Source organism: Cicer arietinum, chromosome 4 (assembly GCF_000331145.2).
Source record: "Cicer arietinum cultivar CDC Frontier isolate Library 1 chromosome 4, Cicar.CDCFrontier_v2.0, whole genome shotgun sequence".
Lineage (NCBI taxonomy): Eukaryota > Viridiplantae > Streptophyta > Magnoliopsida > Fabales > Fabaceae > Cicer > Cicer arietinum.
The window spans coordinates 14,355,943-14,370,496 of NC_021163.2; the positions used below are offsets into that span (position 1 = coordinate 14,355,943).

The 14,554-nt window shown below is 25.8% G+C and overlaps 2 protein-coding genes across 2 annotated transcripts in view; one reads left to right on the top strand and one right to left on the bottom strand.

The window, feature by feature from the left end:
- Positions 1-2,071: 2,071 nt before the first annotated feature.
- On the bottom strand, positions 2,072-6,405 carry LOC101488412 (nucleobase-ascorbate transporter 4). Its single transcript, XM_004496813.4, has 14 exons — positions 6,008-6,405; positions 5,779-5,876; positions 5,505-5,681; positions 5,257-5,357; positions 5,080-5,155; positions 4,908-4,967; positions 4,511-4,689; positions 4,138-4,234; positions 3,758-3,844; positions 3,613-3,671; positions 3,393-3,484; positions 2,962-3,039; positions 2,540-2,700; positions 2,072-2,445 (listed from the first exon to the last, which is right to left on the bottom strand). Exons 1-14 carry the CDS (start codon positions 6,135-6,137, stop codon positions 2,227-2,229), a joined length of 1,614 nt encoding a protein of 537 aa, XP_004496870.1. The 5' UTR covers positions 6,138-6,405; the 3' UTR covers positions 2,072-2,226.
- Positions 6,406-14,383: 7,978 nt separating this feature from the next.
- LOC101499162 (protein CYSTEINE-RICH TRANSMEMBRANE MODULE 13-like) overlaps positions 14,384-14,554 on the top strand; it is a 1,907-nt gene continuing 1,736 nt past the window's right edge. The window contains exon 1 of the mRNA XM_027334036.2: positions 14,384-14,552. Coding sequence (XP_027189837.1) covers positions 14,503-14,552 — 50 coding nt within the window. The 5' untranslated portion in view covers positions 14,384-14,502. The remainder of the gene's footprint in view (positions 14,553-14,554) is intronic.

Here is a 14,554-nt window from a genome sequence, read left to right on the forward strand (position 1 = left end):
TTATATATGTGATAGAGGGTAAAATTGTCTTTTACGCATCACTGGGGGGGTGGCAGGTCAAAGTGGGGGGGTGCCTGGTATAAAACTCTTACACTTCTTATATGGGGCTTATTGACATCATTGGGCCCTGCGAATGGTCAACTTCGACTAGCTGGTAGTAATTGTTAATAAAAATATGTTTTGTACAAATGAACCTATAATCTGGTAATTAATATTTCAAATAGTCACGCTTTCTTTCCTTGTAAACAGTATTATATCTGAAATTAAATATTACAAAAAAAATATTTCCAAAGTTGGTGTAAGTTACTAAATAGATATATTAATTTTTTAAATATTTATTTTATTTATAAAAATATTTAATTTATATATTATAATAATATAAAAAAATTATTTATTATTAATCAATCACAACTACTAAATTTATAATAGAAAAAGTAACTAGAATTTATAGTAATCCGTAACCCTGAAATCCACCTTAAAAATGTGGGCCAGAACCTACAATTTGTTTGGAACTAGAACGTACTATCTGTTTGGGGCCGCTAGACGCCTACTCTTGGGCTTGGTTTCAATAGGTCAACGGTTGATTTAATAATTAATAGGTAAAATTTCCAACCAATCATTTACTTTTTTTGTGTGTGTAAAATTATCTTTAAAAAATGTTGAGAGAAAACCCAACTTTTATTATATTTTAAGTCCACTTTTATTACCAATGTGTAACCATGAGTATTATTTACATTATGACGAAGTTGTTATTGAGGGTTTAATTGTAACGTTGAATTATGTAAATAATTTTATGCTATTTACTTTTTAATCGAATTTTAAATTAGTAGAACCTTTTTATTTAAAATTTGAAGATTAAGATGAAAAATTTATATTTGTGGTCATGTATTTTTAACTGAAACAAAATATTTGTAAATATATTTTTTTATTGAAAAAATGATATTATTTATTTAAATTAATAAAATATATTAATATAATACAAATTTAAAATTGTCAATGCGAACAAATTCATGACATCTAAGTTAAAAACATAAAACTACAATTAAAAGTGTATTTTTAAACAATATAAAATTAATTATTTTTAAAATATAATTTGTCTAGTTTTATAAAAGTGTTTTTGCACATTCTGTCAATGATAATGAGTATTTATTAAAGTTGTTTGAGTTTAACTTTTTTTTTAGACTAAATCATTTGACTTTAATTTGAACTAGTTATAAAGCCATACATACAAATTATCTTAATTTATTGAGAAAGTCATGCATAGCAATTAGAAAGTGGTTCACTATTAAGGTTAATGAGTATTTTGTATCTTTTTTACATTCTCAATTCTCAATTGATGTATGATGTTGGAGATTCTATCTCTCAATTTTTTATGGGTTAATAATACAAGATTCATTAAGTTCTTTTTAAATGATATTCACTTCTCCTCTAATTTTTAAAATGCATTTACTTCTTTTGTATTTATTAAAAAAAAATGTATAATTTTTTTTTGTCACATTTACAATTTTATAAGTTATTTACCAAAAAAATAATAGAATGCACAAGAGGATTATAACATTAACAACATAGTCATACATTTTAAAATTGTAAATACTAGATGTATGGTATTATTTCTATAAATTAAAGACGAAAACTCTAATTATGTTATATAGTATAAAAATATACGTAAATATGGCAAAAGAAATATTTGATATAGTTTTTTTATGAGTATATAGAATATGAATGTTTTCCCAAAATTAGAAGGATTATAAGTTTCACAAAACTGAGTGGAGGCAAATTCCAAAAAATAAAATAAAATAAGATATTCACTATTGAGTAGACCAAAGAAGTGAACGTACATACCAACCCAAGTCTTTAGAATTTATATGTCATACCAACTCAATTGTTACAGCATTTGTACTATTTATTTGTCGAAATGAAAACTCTTAAGCCAAGTTCTTAGCACTAAAAAGCCGATCCCTTCAGCATTCTAAAAAGCCGATCCATATTTTATCAAATATACTTAACAGCATCCATACATATCAAAATCAATTTGAATTAATTTTAAGTTCTGTGAGTGAAACCAAACATGTGCATAAACATAAAGGACATATATATAATATAAAAGTCTGAAAGAGTATAACTTTGAATAAGTCTTCGTTCCTATAAGTATTGGTATATTCTTCTGCACAGCCTATCTAGACACTATGTTATTAGGAATAGTAAATTAGTGAAATATTAGTGCACTCAGAATGAAGGGAAAAATCTGCCAAGGTTCATAGGCAGTGCATAGAACTCTTCACTTCTAATATCCTGATTGAAGTTCTTGAATTTCTCCCACCACTGTCTCCCACTGTCTCGGCGAGTTGAGCCATGTGCAAGACTCATAGTCAAATCCAAGAAGTAAGCAACTATAATTGCCACAGTTGCTGGTGATGAGAAAATCACTATTACTATATTGTTGAACTGCATAATGAGACAGACACACAATAAGAATCAAATATGGTTATAGTTATGGTTATAGCAAGAGAAAACTTTTCATTTAAGATATATTGCGTACCGCAGTCGAGCGGGTATGAACAGGGCCGTGTCCGGATAGAAACAGATATTCGTGGAAATATTGTGGAACCGATAGACCGATGAAGAGAGAAAAGCCGACGATGAACATTGATCTGAAGCTGTTTAGATTGCAGAACTGGAGAAAACCAAGGCCAGCTGATGCTGCTCATCACAGAAGAAACAAACAAACAAACAAACATTACAATTGAATCAGAAATAATTTTACATTTTAAAGGTACAATACAATGCATCATACTAGTGTAGTAATGTAAATACATTTTACATGCCAACTTTCATTGCAATCACTCTCATTAGTTTTTTGTTATTTCTAGATCATCAACTTCTCGTTTCTTGCATAACATATGGATGATACAATTTTTGTCCCTAATTGATATGAAATTATGATCAATAACAGATGCATACCAACATAAGCAAACAGAACGCAATACACGGCTGCTACTATTGGCACTGGTATAGAAGCAAGTACTGCTCCAAATTTACCTGAAAGAATCACAAACCAGGATACTGTATGTAAAAAACATTAGGCACATATATGCGGACCTAAATTCTCTACAACTGCAATATGGTGTTGCAGTTGTATGAACCGTTATATTTAGAATGACATTAGTTGTTGTTTTTTGAATTGTTTAAAATCAGGTGGAATCAAATAGAATCTATGGAATATGTTCCATTCTATTTAATCCAATAACTCTCACATTATAGGAGGTACAAGTTGAAATTAGCTTAATTAATGAAAGAACAAATTGTTCAATAAAATCACATGACAAGTGTTTCACTTTCATGAGTAGTAATACATCTAAATGCTCATAAATTTGCAGAAGAGGATGCAATACCGAATATCGAAAAGAAAAACATGAATCCAGCTGAAATTTGAACGACTCTTCGACTCCCAACTCGTGTTAGTCCCAACAGTCCTGCATTTTGACTTAATGCCAAGGAAAGAAAAGACAATTAGATAATAATGTCTTTAATATACTCAACTTGAGATAGGAAAATATAAATTCTCCAAGGTAGAACACATTTAATGACAATAAAAATTGGAGTAAAATGTACACTGATGCTGTGGATCCAGTTGCCGTGCCAAAAAAGCCATCCAGTAGGGTACCTATACCCTGAAATCATCAAACTTCAACACATGATTCTAATTTTGATGAAGTAAATGCACTTAAACATATACTGTAAAAAAATAACATAGTACCAGCCAGCCAACACCGCGGCTAAGTACCGAAGGTGGAACAGGTGTTGCACTGCCAAATCTTGATGCTGCAATGAATGTCCCAGTTGACTGTCCTCAAAGATTGAAAAGAGTAAAACACATCAAAATATACCCAAATGAAAAGAAATTTCCAAATTATAATAACAGAATATAAAAAAGAACATGATAGGTAGTTCACAATTCTCACAGAACTTTTGCCAAGCAAAATGTTTAGTCCACAATGCCATACTAGATAATAGCACATATTGTCATATACAAAATATTGCTAGCACAAGCTTTTGTCATTGTTGTATCCAAAAATGTATAAAAACCATCTCAACACAAGTTAATCCACATTTAAAAAAAACGAAAGATAAGTAAACCTCTACAATTGCAACAAGAGAAGCAGCAATCATTGCAAAAGCATCACCGGCATTGAAAGAAGGGCGCCCCCATTGAAATGGATATGGAACTCTTACCCTGCACAGATGTAGAAAAAGCTAATTATTCAATGTCGCCTGTGTATTGCACGAATCTATGACTAGAATATATATATTCAACAAAGGAGTAAGATATACAAAGACATATTCAGCTCCTAGTTCTTGTAAGTTATAAACATGTTATCCTTCTGTGTAGATTGATGCTTTGAAGCCTTAGATATCGTCTATTATGTCTCAAAATATTATTTTACACATTGACATTGTTTGAGAGTTTTGTATGCCTTATAAAAACAGAGCTAAGCCATCGAAGACTGACCATGAAGCGGCGCTGATTAACCCAGATCGGTCAGTACGGCAGCTGAATTGAGTATTTGGTGATCTTTTATTATATGCACCAGCTGCAGTCAAAATTTCAGCAAATGCCCATGCAATTCCAACTGAGACTATGATTGCAACTCGATCAACTCCTCTCGATTTCATCTTTTGTGGAATGTACTGCAAGAACATTATTAGTTTAACAAAAGTAGAAAGATCAATGAAAAATATTGAGCTATTTTGATATATTAGATGAATATATCTGAGTAATCTACAAGGTAGCAGATTGGATAATATGCTAAAAAACTGATAGCTTATATTTTCTGTTATGTTATAATGTTGCTATGCACAAATATTTCAAAAGGACTAAAGTGAAGGGGGGTAATAAAGTAACAAACCTGGGAGAGGATGACCAGAATAACCAATGCAGGAAGACCAATTTCAACACAATCTGCCAACTACAAGAATCAAAGGAAACCAAAAGAAAATGTTTGTTAAACAACTGATCATGAGATGAAAGAGATTAAACACCAATAACCTTAAAAAAAAGGGAAAGTGCAATGTGAATACTCTTGGAAACCATAATATAAAGAGTCCTAGGCCAGTGAGAGTGACAAGGGGAACAGCGCTGAGAGGGCTTAGAAACCTGCAGTATCAACATATATTAAATATAACTGATTTCATTAAAGAAGCCAAATGCAAAATTATGATCAAAAGACATTATCAAATGTAATGTGCATATTCTACCTTGCAAAAATCCTCCAGAATCCAAAAAAGCCAATAATGATTTGAACCAAAGAAGCAACAATCAAAGCCCCTTGTATGGCTCTCATGGATTGTTTAAATCTCTGAAAAAAAATTAAACCAGTAATCAATTGACATAAATAACATGCAATAACACTATTCTCTAAACTACTAAAAACCATCCAAAGAAATCAGCCTTTATATACTGTCTATTAAAAAAACCTAGTATTGTACAACATGGTAACACAAACCTGATGTGGATCAAGAAATCTACTCATTCTGGTAGAAAAAGCAACAGAAATAGCAGGAACGAGAAAAGAAAATGATGCTCCTACAACCACTGGAAGCCTTGTTCCAAACCAAGTCTGCAACAAAGTGTTTATGCCTCCAACAAAAAGTAGTGTCTGTATCACTTCACCTTTCTCCACCTTTTTCCCCCAAAACCAAAAAAATAATTAAGTTCATATCCAAACAACACAACAAAAAAAACTATGTAAGTAATTAAATAAATAAATAATTGATTACATTTCCACCACCCATCAAAGGCACAATTATAGATGAAACAATGACAATGGTACCAAGCATAACCAAGTAGTGTTGAAAACCAAGGAAAACCCCTTCAGCTGCAAATGCAAAAAAACCATTGAAATTCAAAGAAAGGTGAAAACTTTAGCACAAATGAAAAATGGGTATTAACTAAAAAGAGTAAAAAATCAAAATGGGTTGGTAATGATAATGGTAACAGTATACATACGCCAAGAGGGTGAGCTTGTAACACAGTAATCAACGCCAGGAAGTTGATCCTTCACAGGATGAGGTTGAAACTCATCAACTTTTCCTCCTCCTCCTCCTCCTCCTCCTTCACCACCTTCACCAGCTGCCATTGTCTCTCTTTATTCTCTGTTTCCTCTGTGAACAATGTTTCTTATTATAGTGAAAAGAATAAAAAGCAGGTTTTTGTACTTTTTCTATAAGAAACGCTCAGACAGAGAGAGAAAGAGAAAGAGGAAATAATGAGTAGGCAGAGACGTTGTGACTATAACAAGGTGTGGATGCAACAATTTTACAAATGAAAATCAATATAGAGAACTGTGTCATTTTCTGTTTTTCTGCAGTTACAAAATCAAATTATTTGGTTTATTATGGTTGGTTGGTACTCCTAATAGATACTACCACTGCTTTTATTTTTGTCTTTCTGTATTAACCTTAATCCTTATTAATGTTAATTCTGTGTTGTGTTGTTTATTGGATATTTTTACAAAGGGGTCAATTGTTGGAATACCAAACGTAGAATAATGATACCAATATCATTATGTTGATTTTTCACAATCTTTGCATGTTGTCTCAATTTTCATTTATATTTTGTAATTTCTTGTCAAGCAAGGCACTTAGTTTTCCATAGATAAAGCAGCCATGTAATCCCAATTAAAAAGGGGTTCATAAGGGATATTGATAAATGCATCACATTTTTTTCATAAGATTTTGCTATATGCTCTGTTCATAAATTTACGGAAGGGATATTGTTTGTAAAAAAAACGGCCTCACAAAAAGTAACAATTTTTCAGTTGTAGTATATCCTTATGCATTTTCAGTCAAATATTATATTGAAAGTTTGATCACTATTTAAAAACAAGTATTAATCCTACTAGTCAGAAGAAAGTCGATGGAATTTTTTTTAAAATGTTAATTGAATCCTAGAGTTATACCTATCGTAGACCGAGACAATCGTTGAATTTCTTTTATAAAAAATGCTTAATTGTAACTTTTATTATTTTATTGAATTTTTTTATCTAAAAAAATAAAGTGATATATTTTAAATGGGTTAAATATAATATCATATGTTTAATGATTAATATTTATGAAAGTGCAATAAATTTTTTTAAAAAACCTCGTTTTTAACTTTTAAAATAATTTATTATTATATACAAATAATTAATGTTTTTAAATTGTTTTATATCATGAAATTATATAATCCGACATTTTAAAATAAATTAAATAATTATTTTTTAGTTTAAAAATATAAAGAATTAATTCAAATTATCATATTTTAAAATATAAAAAACTAATTCAATGTATTAATAAAAAAATAAAGATCAAAATTATAATTAAATCTTAAAAACACATTCAATGTGAGTTTGGTGATGTATATCATTTGTGATATTAGCAATTTTAAAATGTTATAATGTACTACATCTATCCATTTCTAGTTATAAAGTTTTGTTCACAAAACCACATAAATTAAAATCATCGGTATTGTATTTTTAAGTTTTATTTATGAATATGAATTGAATTCAATATCTAGAAGTTTACAACATTCGCGCATAATAAATGTTAATGGTTTTGTATTTTTAAGTTTATTATTATATCCACTTTTGTCAAAAAAAGTTTATAATCGTTCATAGTATTTATTTTTTATACTTAATTAATAGTATAGTACAAAATAAATGTAAGAAAAATTATAGATATTTTGATAAAAAATAATTAATTAATGTCTCTATCTCAAATTATGAGTTGAGAAAATAATTTACCTCTAAATATAAATACCTTTGTTACTAGGTGCATTTATTATTATTTTTAAAATATATTCATCATTAATGGGATCAGTTTATAGTCCATGTAAGTTGAATTATCGTAGAATTTAAGGGTCTCAAAATATTAATTATATATTGTAAATGTTTTGCAATAGTCCGATGATAGAATGCAATGTTTTCATATATGCAAGTTTATTTTTCCGTATAATTTTAGTTTTTTTTTTAAATTATTTATGACGGCTCTGCTCATTAATACCACTAATTTATGTTGTAAAATAAAAAATTAAATTGAATACATTTATATATAAAAAATATTTTAGAATAATATTTATATATAAAACTGATACATTAAATTCACTGTATATTGTTTTTAATATATGTAAAAAAGATATCAAGTGCTTATAACGAGGAACAAAGTGGTAATATACTCTTAGTAGTTGAAAAATTAAAATTCTATAGAAAATAATAATTTTTTTCAAAAACTCAATTATATTTTATAATGAAAAATGTTGATTGTTATGAAAGATATTTGCAAAAATAATAATAATAGCTGCTCATTTTTTTCATCTATGATTATCCAATTGTTAATGGATCAAATCTCTTATATTTATGTATTCTCCTCTTTTTGTGCAAATCTTTCCTACCAAATAAAACTATTATTTTTTATAGTATATATAATAAGAGTTTAGTATATGCATCACACTTTTCATTTTTTTGGTAACACGTCACACTTTTCATTTAAAAGAAGATGTTACAATTTTCCGTAAAAAATAAAACTCAAAAAGATTTTACAATTTATAAGATACTAAGAAGTGTGTTATTTGCTGGATTACCTAAGTTTGCTTTCATTTTTCTTGCCTACCTTAGTTGTCATATGACAACCACCTATACCCATATAGCCAAATACGCCTATCAGACATAATTTATTAAGTTGGTAGACGTACTTTTATGTTCTTTCGTCATATAAAAAGAAATAAATTATTGAAGAATAAATGGGATGAACCACCGGAAAAAAGAAGAAAGAAAAGAAAAATGTAATTAAGGGACAATTGAATAGTGCATTAACTTCGCGTTTTCCGTATATGGATGAAGAGATGAGGTCCCTAATGAGAGCATTTAATTTAGCTTTCTTTTTTCTTTACAATATTCTCTTTGAGTGTTAATTAAACTTATTCCTTTAAATGCATGTCAGCTCAAACTCAAATGCATAAACATCCAATCACGATATTAATAATTATTTCATTTGTCTCACGATTAATATTATCTAAAGTTTTTTATATATATTAAAAAATATAATAACTAAAGTATCTTAAATATTTTGAAAGTTATCTTATAATCTTAAAAATTAGATCTTAATCAAAAAATGAAATTTTAATAATTAAAAAATAAATAAATAAATTTTAGTCTTTATAAAAAAATTCTTAATTTTTAATTCCTAAAAAAAATTATTTTCTTTTATTTCCTATTTTGAATTTTTTGTTTGTAAAAAATGATATTTTACTTCCTATAAAATCATAATAGAGATAAAAATGAATTAAAAAAAACTAAAGACTTCTGTAACTTTGTAATGATTAAAAATATATTTAACTCTCATTTTATTATATTATAAAAATAAAATTTAGAGTCTCACCAATTGAAAGACATGCATTATTGGGGGTTGTTTGCACAGGAGTCCGGATAATAATTATACAAAAAAAAAGATAAAATATTTATTAAATTATTAATCATAATTATTGGTGATTTTTTTATTATTATCAATGTAACAGTATAAAAATATTTTACATTAAAAAGTATGAATAATATTTATTTAAAAAAATTACTTTTTATTAAAGTGACATTAAATGTGTGATTTTTTCCTCATCGTAACGTTGATTTTAAAAGCGTAAAAAAACATCAATTTTGAAATACCTTTTTAATTACAATTACAGATTAATGTATTCAATTATTATTTTTATTTCATAATATCAGTCACATTTGAAATAAATACTATTCATAAAACGGCACTTTAATTATTATTTTTTCAATAATAGCGTTTAATTAATATTTTTTAATAGTAAAATTAATATTAACAGTCACAATTGAATAATTTGGTTGATTTTAATAGTATAATTAATATTATTTTTTTTCATTTCATTTTAATAGTGAGATATTAAATATCAACTAATAATATTATAAAGATAAATATCTTACATAAAGATATAAAAGTAATTTAAAAATTAAATGCACCCTAAAAGTCATAAAATATAAAATTAAAAAATCTTCATAAATTATCTTATGTATAGGACCACAGGGATTAATAAATATGAGTATATTAGTGAAAAAAAGTAATTAATATTATATTGATATTATAAAATGATAAATAGTTTAATACATGCAAAATTAACAAATAAAATATTTTATATTTTAAATGAGACAAAAAAAAAAATCATTTATAAAAACACCCATAGTAATACTTTTATCAATAGTAGTTAGAGTAGTTAATTGAAATGAAATTCAATAAATAAAAGTAAATCAGTAAAAAATGTAATAAAAGTTGTGTTGGTAGCTTAAAGTGACAATTTTTCTTGAGATAGAGAAAAAATATAACTCTTTGACACTTATTAAGAGAAAGAGAGTAATATCTTTAATTATTAATCATCCAATTCCACCAATTTTCTCTCTCCAATAAATAATTAAGATTACTATTGACGAAATAATACAATTCTTATCTTTATATAGAAGACCTCATTGACTAATGACTAGGTCTTTATTTGGCCAAAATAGTAGATAATTAAGAAGTTATACTTACCTTAAAATAGATAGCAAATATGCTAATTAATAGTAGATATAGTTGGTAAGTTAGTTAATTTAATTTAAAATATTTGATAAAATTAACTATTGAACTAGTTGAAAATTATAAAATAACATAAAAAATATATTTATAATTACTATTTAAACTTTTTCAATTAATGTAACTAGGGTAAAAATTGAAATGCTATAAATTATAAGATCAAAGGTTATTTCATGTAGTTTTATAAAAAAAAAAAAACGTTATAACCTCGTGAAAAAATGCTATAATTTTATAATAATAAAAAATTGTTATCAAACATGATATTAACTTAAACGTTGTAAATTATTTGTTATAAGCACTGTTTTTTATCTTACCAAACATATCTTAAGTCACAAAAATTAAGAAAGTTGGTTATAATATTAAAAGAGTTTTCTAATAATTTTGTTGTAGTATTTATTACACATAGTAAAAAAAATATAACATAATTAGAGGTAAATTTAGTAAAAAAAGTTAAATGAATTTTATAAAAAAGAATAATTTTTTTTTTCAAGAATGTCTTATATTTAAAGACGGAGGTAGTAGTTAATATTGTATTAAACTTTAAAAATAAATATTTATGAACCAACTTTTTTCTCAAAATTATAAAATAAAAATAATAGATTGAATGTTTTGTGTCATGTTTAAATTCAAAATATTGCAATTATGTATAAATTTATTGTGATATTTATTACATTTTCTACATATAAAAAATGAAACAGGGTAACTTACTACATACTTAATTATTATAAACAAAAATATTTACTTTCACATTATTAATAATAATTGTTAAGTCATTTCATTTTTTGATTTTAGGTACAATAGAAATTACATTTACTACTTATCTTTAATTGTATCGGTTATCTCCTTAAAATATTAGGGAACTAATTTAAGAGTGATTTTAAAATAATAACATTAATATAGATAAATTAGTCAACATTTACTTATATTTAAGTTTGAAAAATGTATACACTTTTTTCTTTTAATTGATATTGGGGAATAAGATAGTACTGGTTTTTATTTCTCATTCTCAACCATTATTCTTGAAAGTGAGGCCATAATCAATTCCACATTTAATACTATTTTGATTAAAGCATGAGAATTAAACAAATGTAGTTAACTAGTTAACTGTAGGCTCTTTAAAATAAAATAAAAGAAAAATAAAATAATTTTAAAATATTAATATATTTTATCTAAATTTTAATTAGACATACAATTTTTTAAAATATTATTTTTGTGTATCTTTCATTATAGATGAATTTTAAAATTGTATAAACTAAAATGTAGTTTTGACGTTCAAATCTTACACTTGACAATTTTAGCTTGCTTAAGTTAGAAATAATAATTTAAATATACTTTTCTACAAAATAAAACTCTTTAACTTTTGACTTGGTCAATATTTATATGGATTTATTTCGATAGGTCAACACTTATCAGGACAAAATTTAACTAAATTTTACACGAAGAAGAATAAATTTTAAATTAAAAATCTTATATGTAGTTTATTAATATAAAAAATATACGGTCGCAGCTGTCCAATTAACGGTATTATTTGGTCTACAAAATCTAAATTCATTATCCGATTTATTCTTTCTTTTTTTTTTCAAACATTTAAAAAATAACTGTAGCCTACGAATAATTATTTTTGAAAAATTATTATTTTAAAAAACAAGAGTGACAAACTGGTTCTAATTCTAAAGATGCGTTTGTTTCGCGGGCTAAAAAGCAACTCCGATAAATTACTTACCTCGAAATATAAAGATGAATATTTGATTTTATTATTATTATTTTTTTTTAAAAGGGTTGACACGTAATTTTGACATTCCTAAATAGGAGTTATAATTTACTTGTTCAAATTTATATAAAATTTTATGGGTTCAAATTTATATAAAATTTTATGGGAGGAAACATTTCCACTTTCTTATTTGGAAATAAATATGAGAGTATATTTAGATGAAACAATGGAAAATTATAAGAAATTAGAATATTAGAAAATTCAAAATATTTTAATTGAATTTATTTCAATTTTAATATTTTTTGTTTGAATAAATAATTTGATCTTTTAAAATTGAGTTATTTTTATAAATTTTAAAAGTTCCAAAACAAAAATTAAAATTAGGTGAAAACAAAAAATTTAGAAAAGTTGAGGAACTATTTTAAAATTTTTTAAGGACTAATTTGCAAAATTTATTAAAAAAATTAGGGAAATTTGCAAAAAGAATTTAAAAAAAATACAGGGACTAATATCCAAATCTTGAAACATATAGAGTCAAAATAAATTTGAAAAAACTATAGGGACCATTTTATGATTCATATTTTATAAAATAAAGAGAGAATTTAAATTTTTTAAATTTTATGTGATATTTAAAATTTTTTAAATTTAACTTTGATAAAATACCTCATTTCATTTTGAAATTTTTTTTAATTTATAATCCAACACAAGATAATTTGCATTTTAAGGATTTGAATTATCTTAATAAATTACATTCCCTTCAAAAAATTGTTCCGGAATAGCCCAAGCTCAATCCAACTTCTTACGCTAACATGATCCAACTTCATAGTCCAAAGCAGTCAATAACGATTCCTAATAGCGAAGACTGGATATAAGTGCAATGGTTCCAAGGCAACAATACCGCCAAATCCACCAACATTGTTTTTCATTTGATGCACCTCTTCCCATTCGTGTTGAGACTCGCTCCTATATAAACAATGTTTTAGATATTGGTAAAGATACATGTTTCCTATCTTGATATATCTCTTACTCTGCTTAAATAATCAGTTACTTAAATGTTAAAGTGTTTGTATGTATCACTCCGGTGCTAAATTTGAAGATTTGCTCGACTAGCTAACTGATTATCCTTTTCGATACAACTCATACTCTAAGAAATTTATAAAAGACATGGGAAGTTATTTCTTTCTTGAAAATTTATTTCTTATAATAATTTGTAACAAACATATGGATATTCATTTCTAACCCATGTATTTCTAAAATGTGATTTCAATACTTGAAACCAACGTCTTTAAAAAATTATTTAATTATAATTTTTGTTTATTTATTTTTATCAATTTTTAAATTAGTATTTCTATTTTTAAAATCGATAGTTTTTGGTCTCACTCTTATATTTTTGAACTAAAAATTTATATTTTAATATATTTTAAATAACGTGAAATACAATTTCATGATACATAATCATGTAGATGCATTAAATATTTATATATTATTAATTAACTTATAAAAATAAAAAATTTCGAAGTTAAAAAATTAAATTTGTTATTTAAAACATGTTACTTCACAATTTTTTAATTAAAAAAAACTAAAACAGATAAATTTACAATCAGAAAAATTAATTTCGTAAATTAACTTTAAAAAATTTGCCTAAAAAAGACAGAGCTTATATAGGCCAAATTTATAATCAAGAAAATTAATTTTAGAAATTAATAAAAAGAAATTTAAAATTACAATTAAATCTAACAAAAGAGAGAACAACAACATAAAGTACATAAACGCATTTGACACATAAATGTAAAAGAAATTGGAAAAATGGTAAAAAAAACTGAAAAAAATAAAAAATTAAAATCAACTTTGTTTTCCATTTTTTCTCTGATATTCTAAGAAAGACTTTTTGACCGAACCTCTAATAAATTAATAATTTATGATTATTATATTTTTAAAAAAATGTAAATACTAAATATTATGAAGTAGATACCGTGGATAAGGCGCAGCAACGTGTGAGGTGTGACAATCTAGTGGATTAACTCTTACACTACCTCGGTTACAACCTCGGAGTTCACCCCATAAAATCCCAAACAGCCGTCAATAAATAATAATTAAAATACTATATAATAATAAATATAAGTAAATCATCTCTATATTTTCGCCAAACAGATCGGTGCCATTCCGAACACAACCCAATGAGTTACTATAACCAACAACAACCGCCCGTCGGCGTTCCTCCCCAGCAAG

What these genes read in the sequence shown, in the direction of transcription:
- LOC101488412 (XM_004496813.4), bottom strand. Translation starts at nt 6,137, where the DNA reads ATGGCAGCTGGTGAAGGTGGTGAAGGAGGAGGAGGAGGAGGAGGAGGA. An exon ending in TTCTGGAGGATTTTTGCAAG is followed by an intron (nt 5,156 to 5,256) that starts GTAGAATATGCA and finishes TTGATACTGCAG; the next exon opens with GTTTCTAAGCCCTCTCAGCG. An exon ending in ACTGGATCCACAGCATCAGT is followed by an intron (nt 3,485 to 3,612) that starts GTACATTTTACT and finishes CTTGGCATTAAG; the next exon opens with TCAAAATGCAGGACTGTTGG.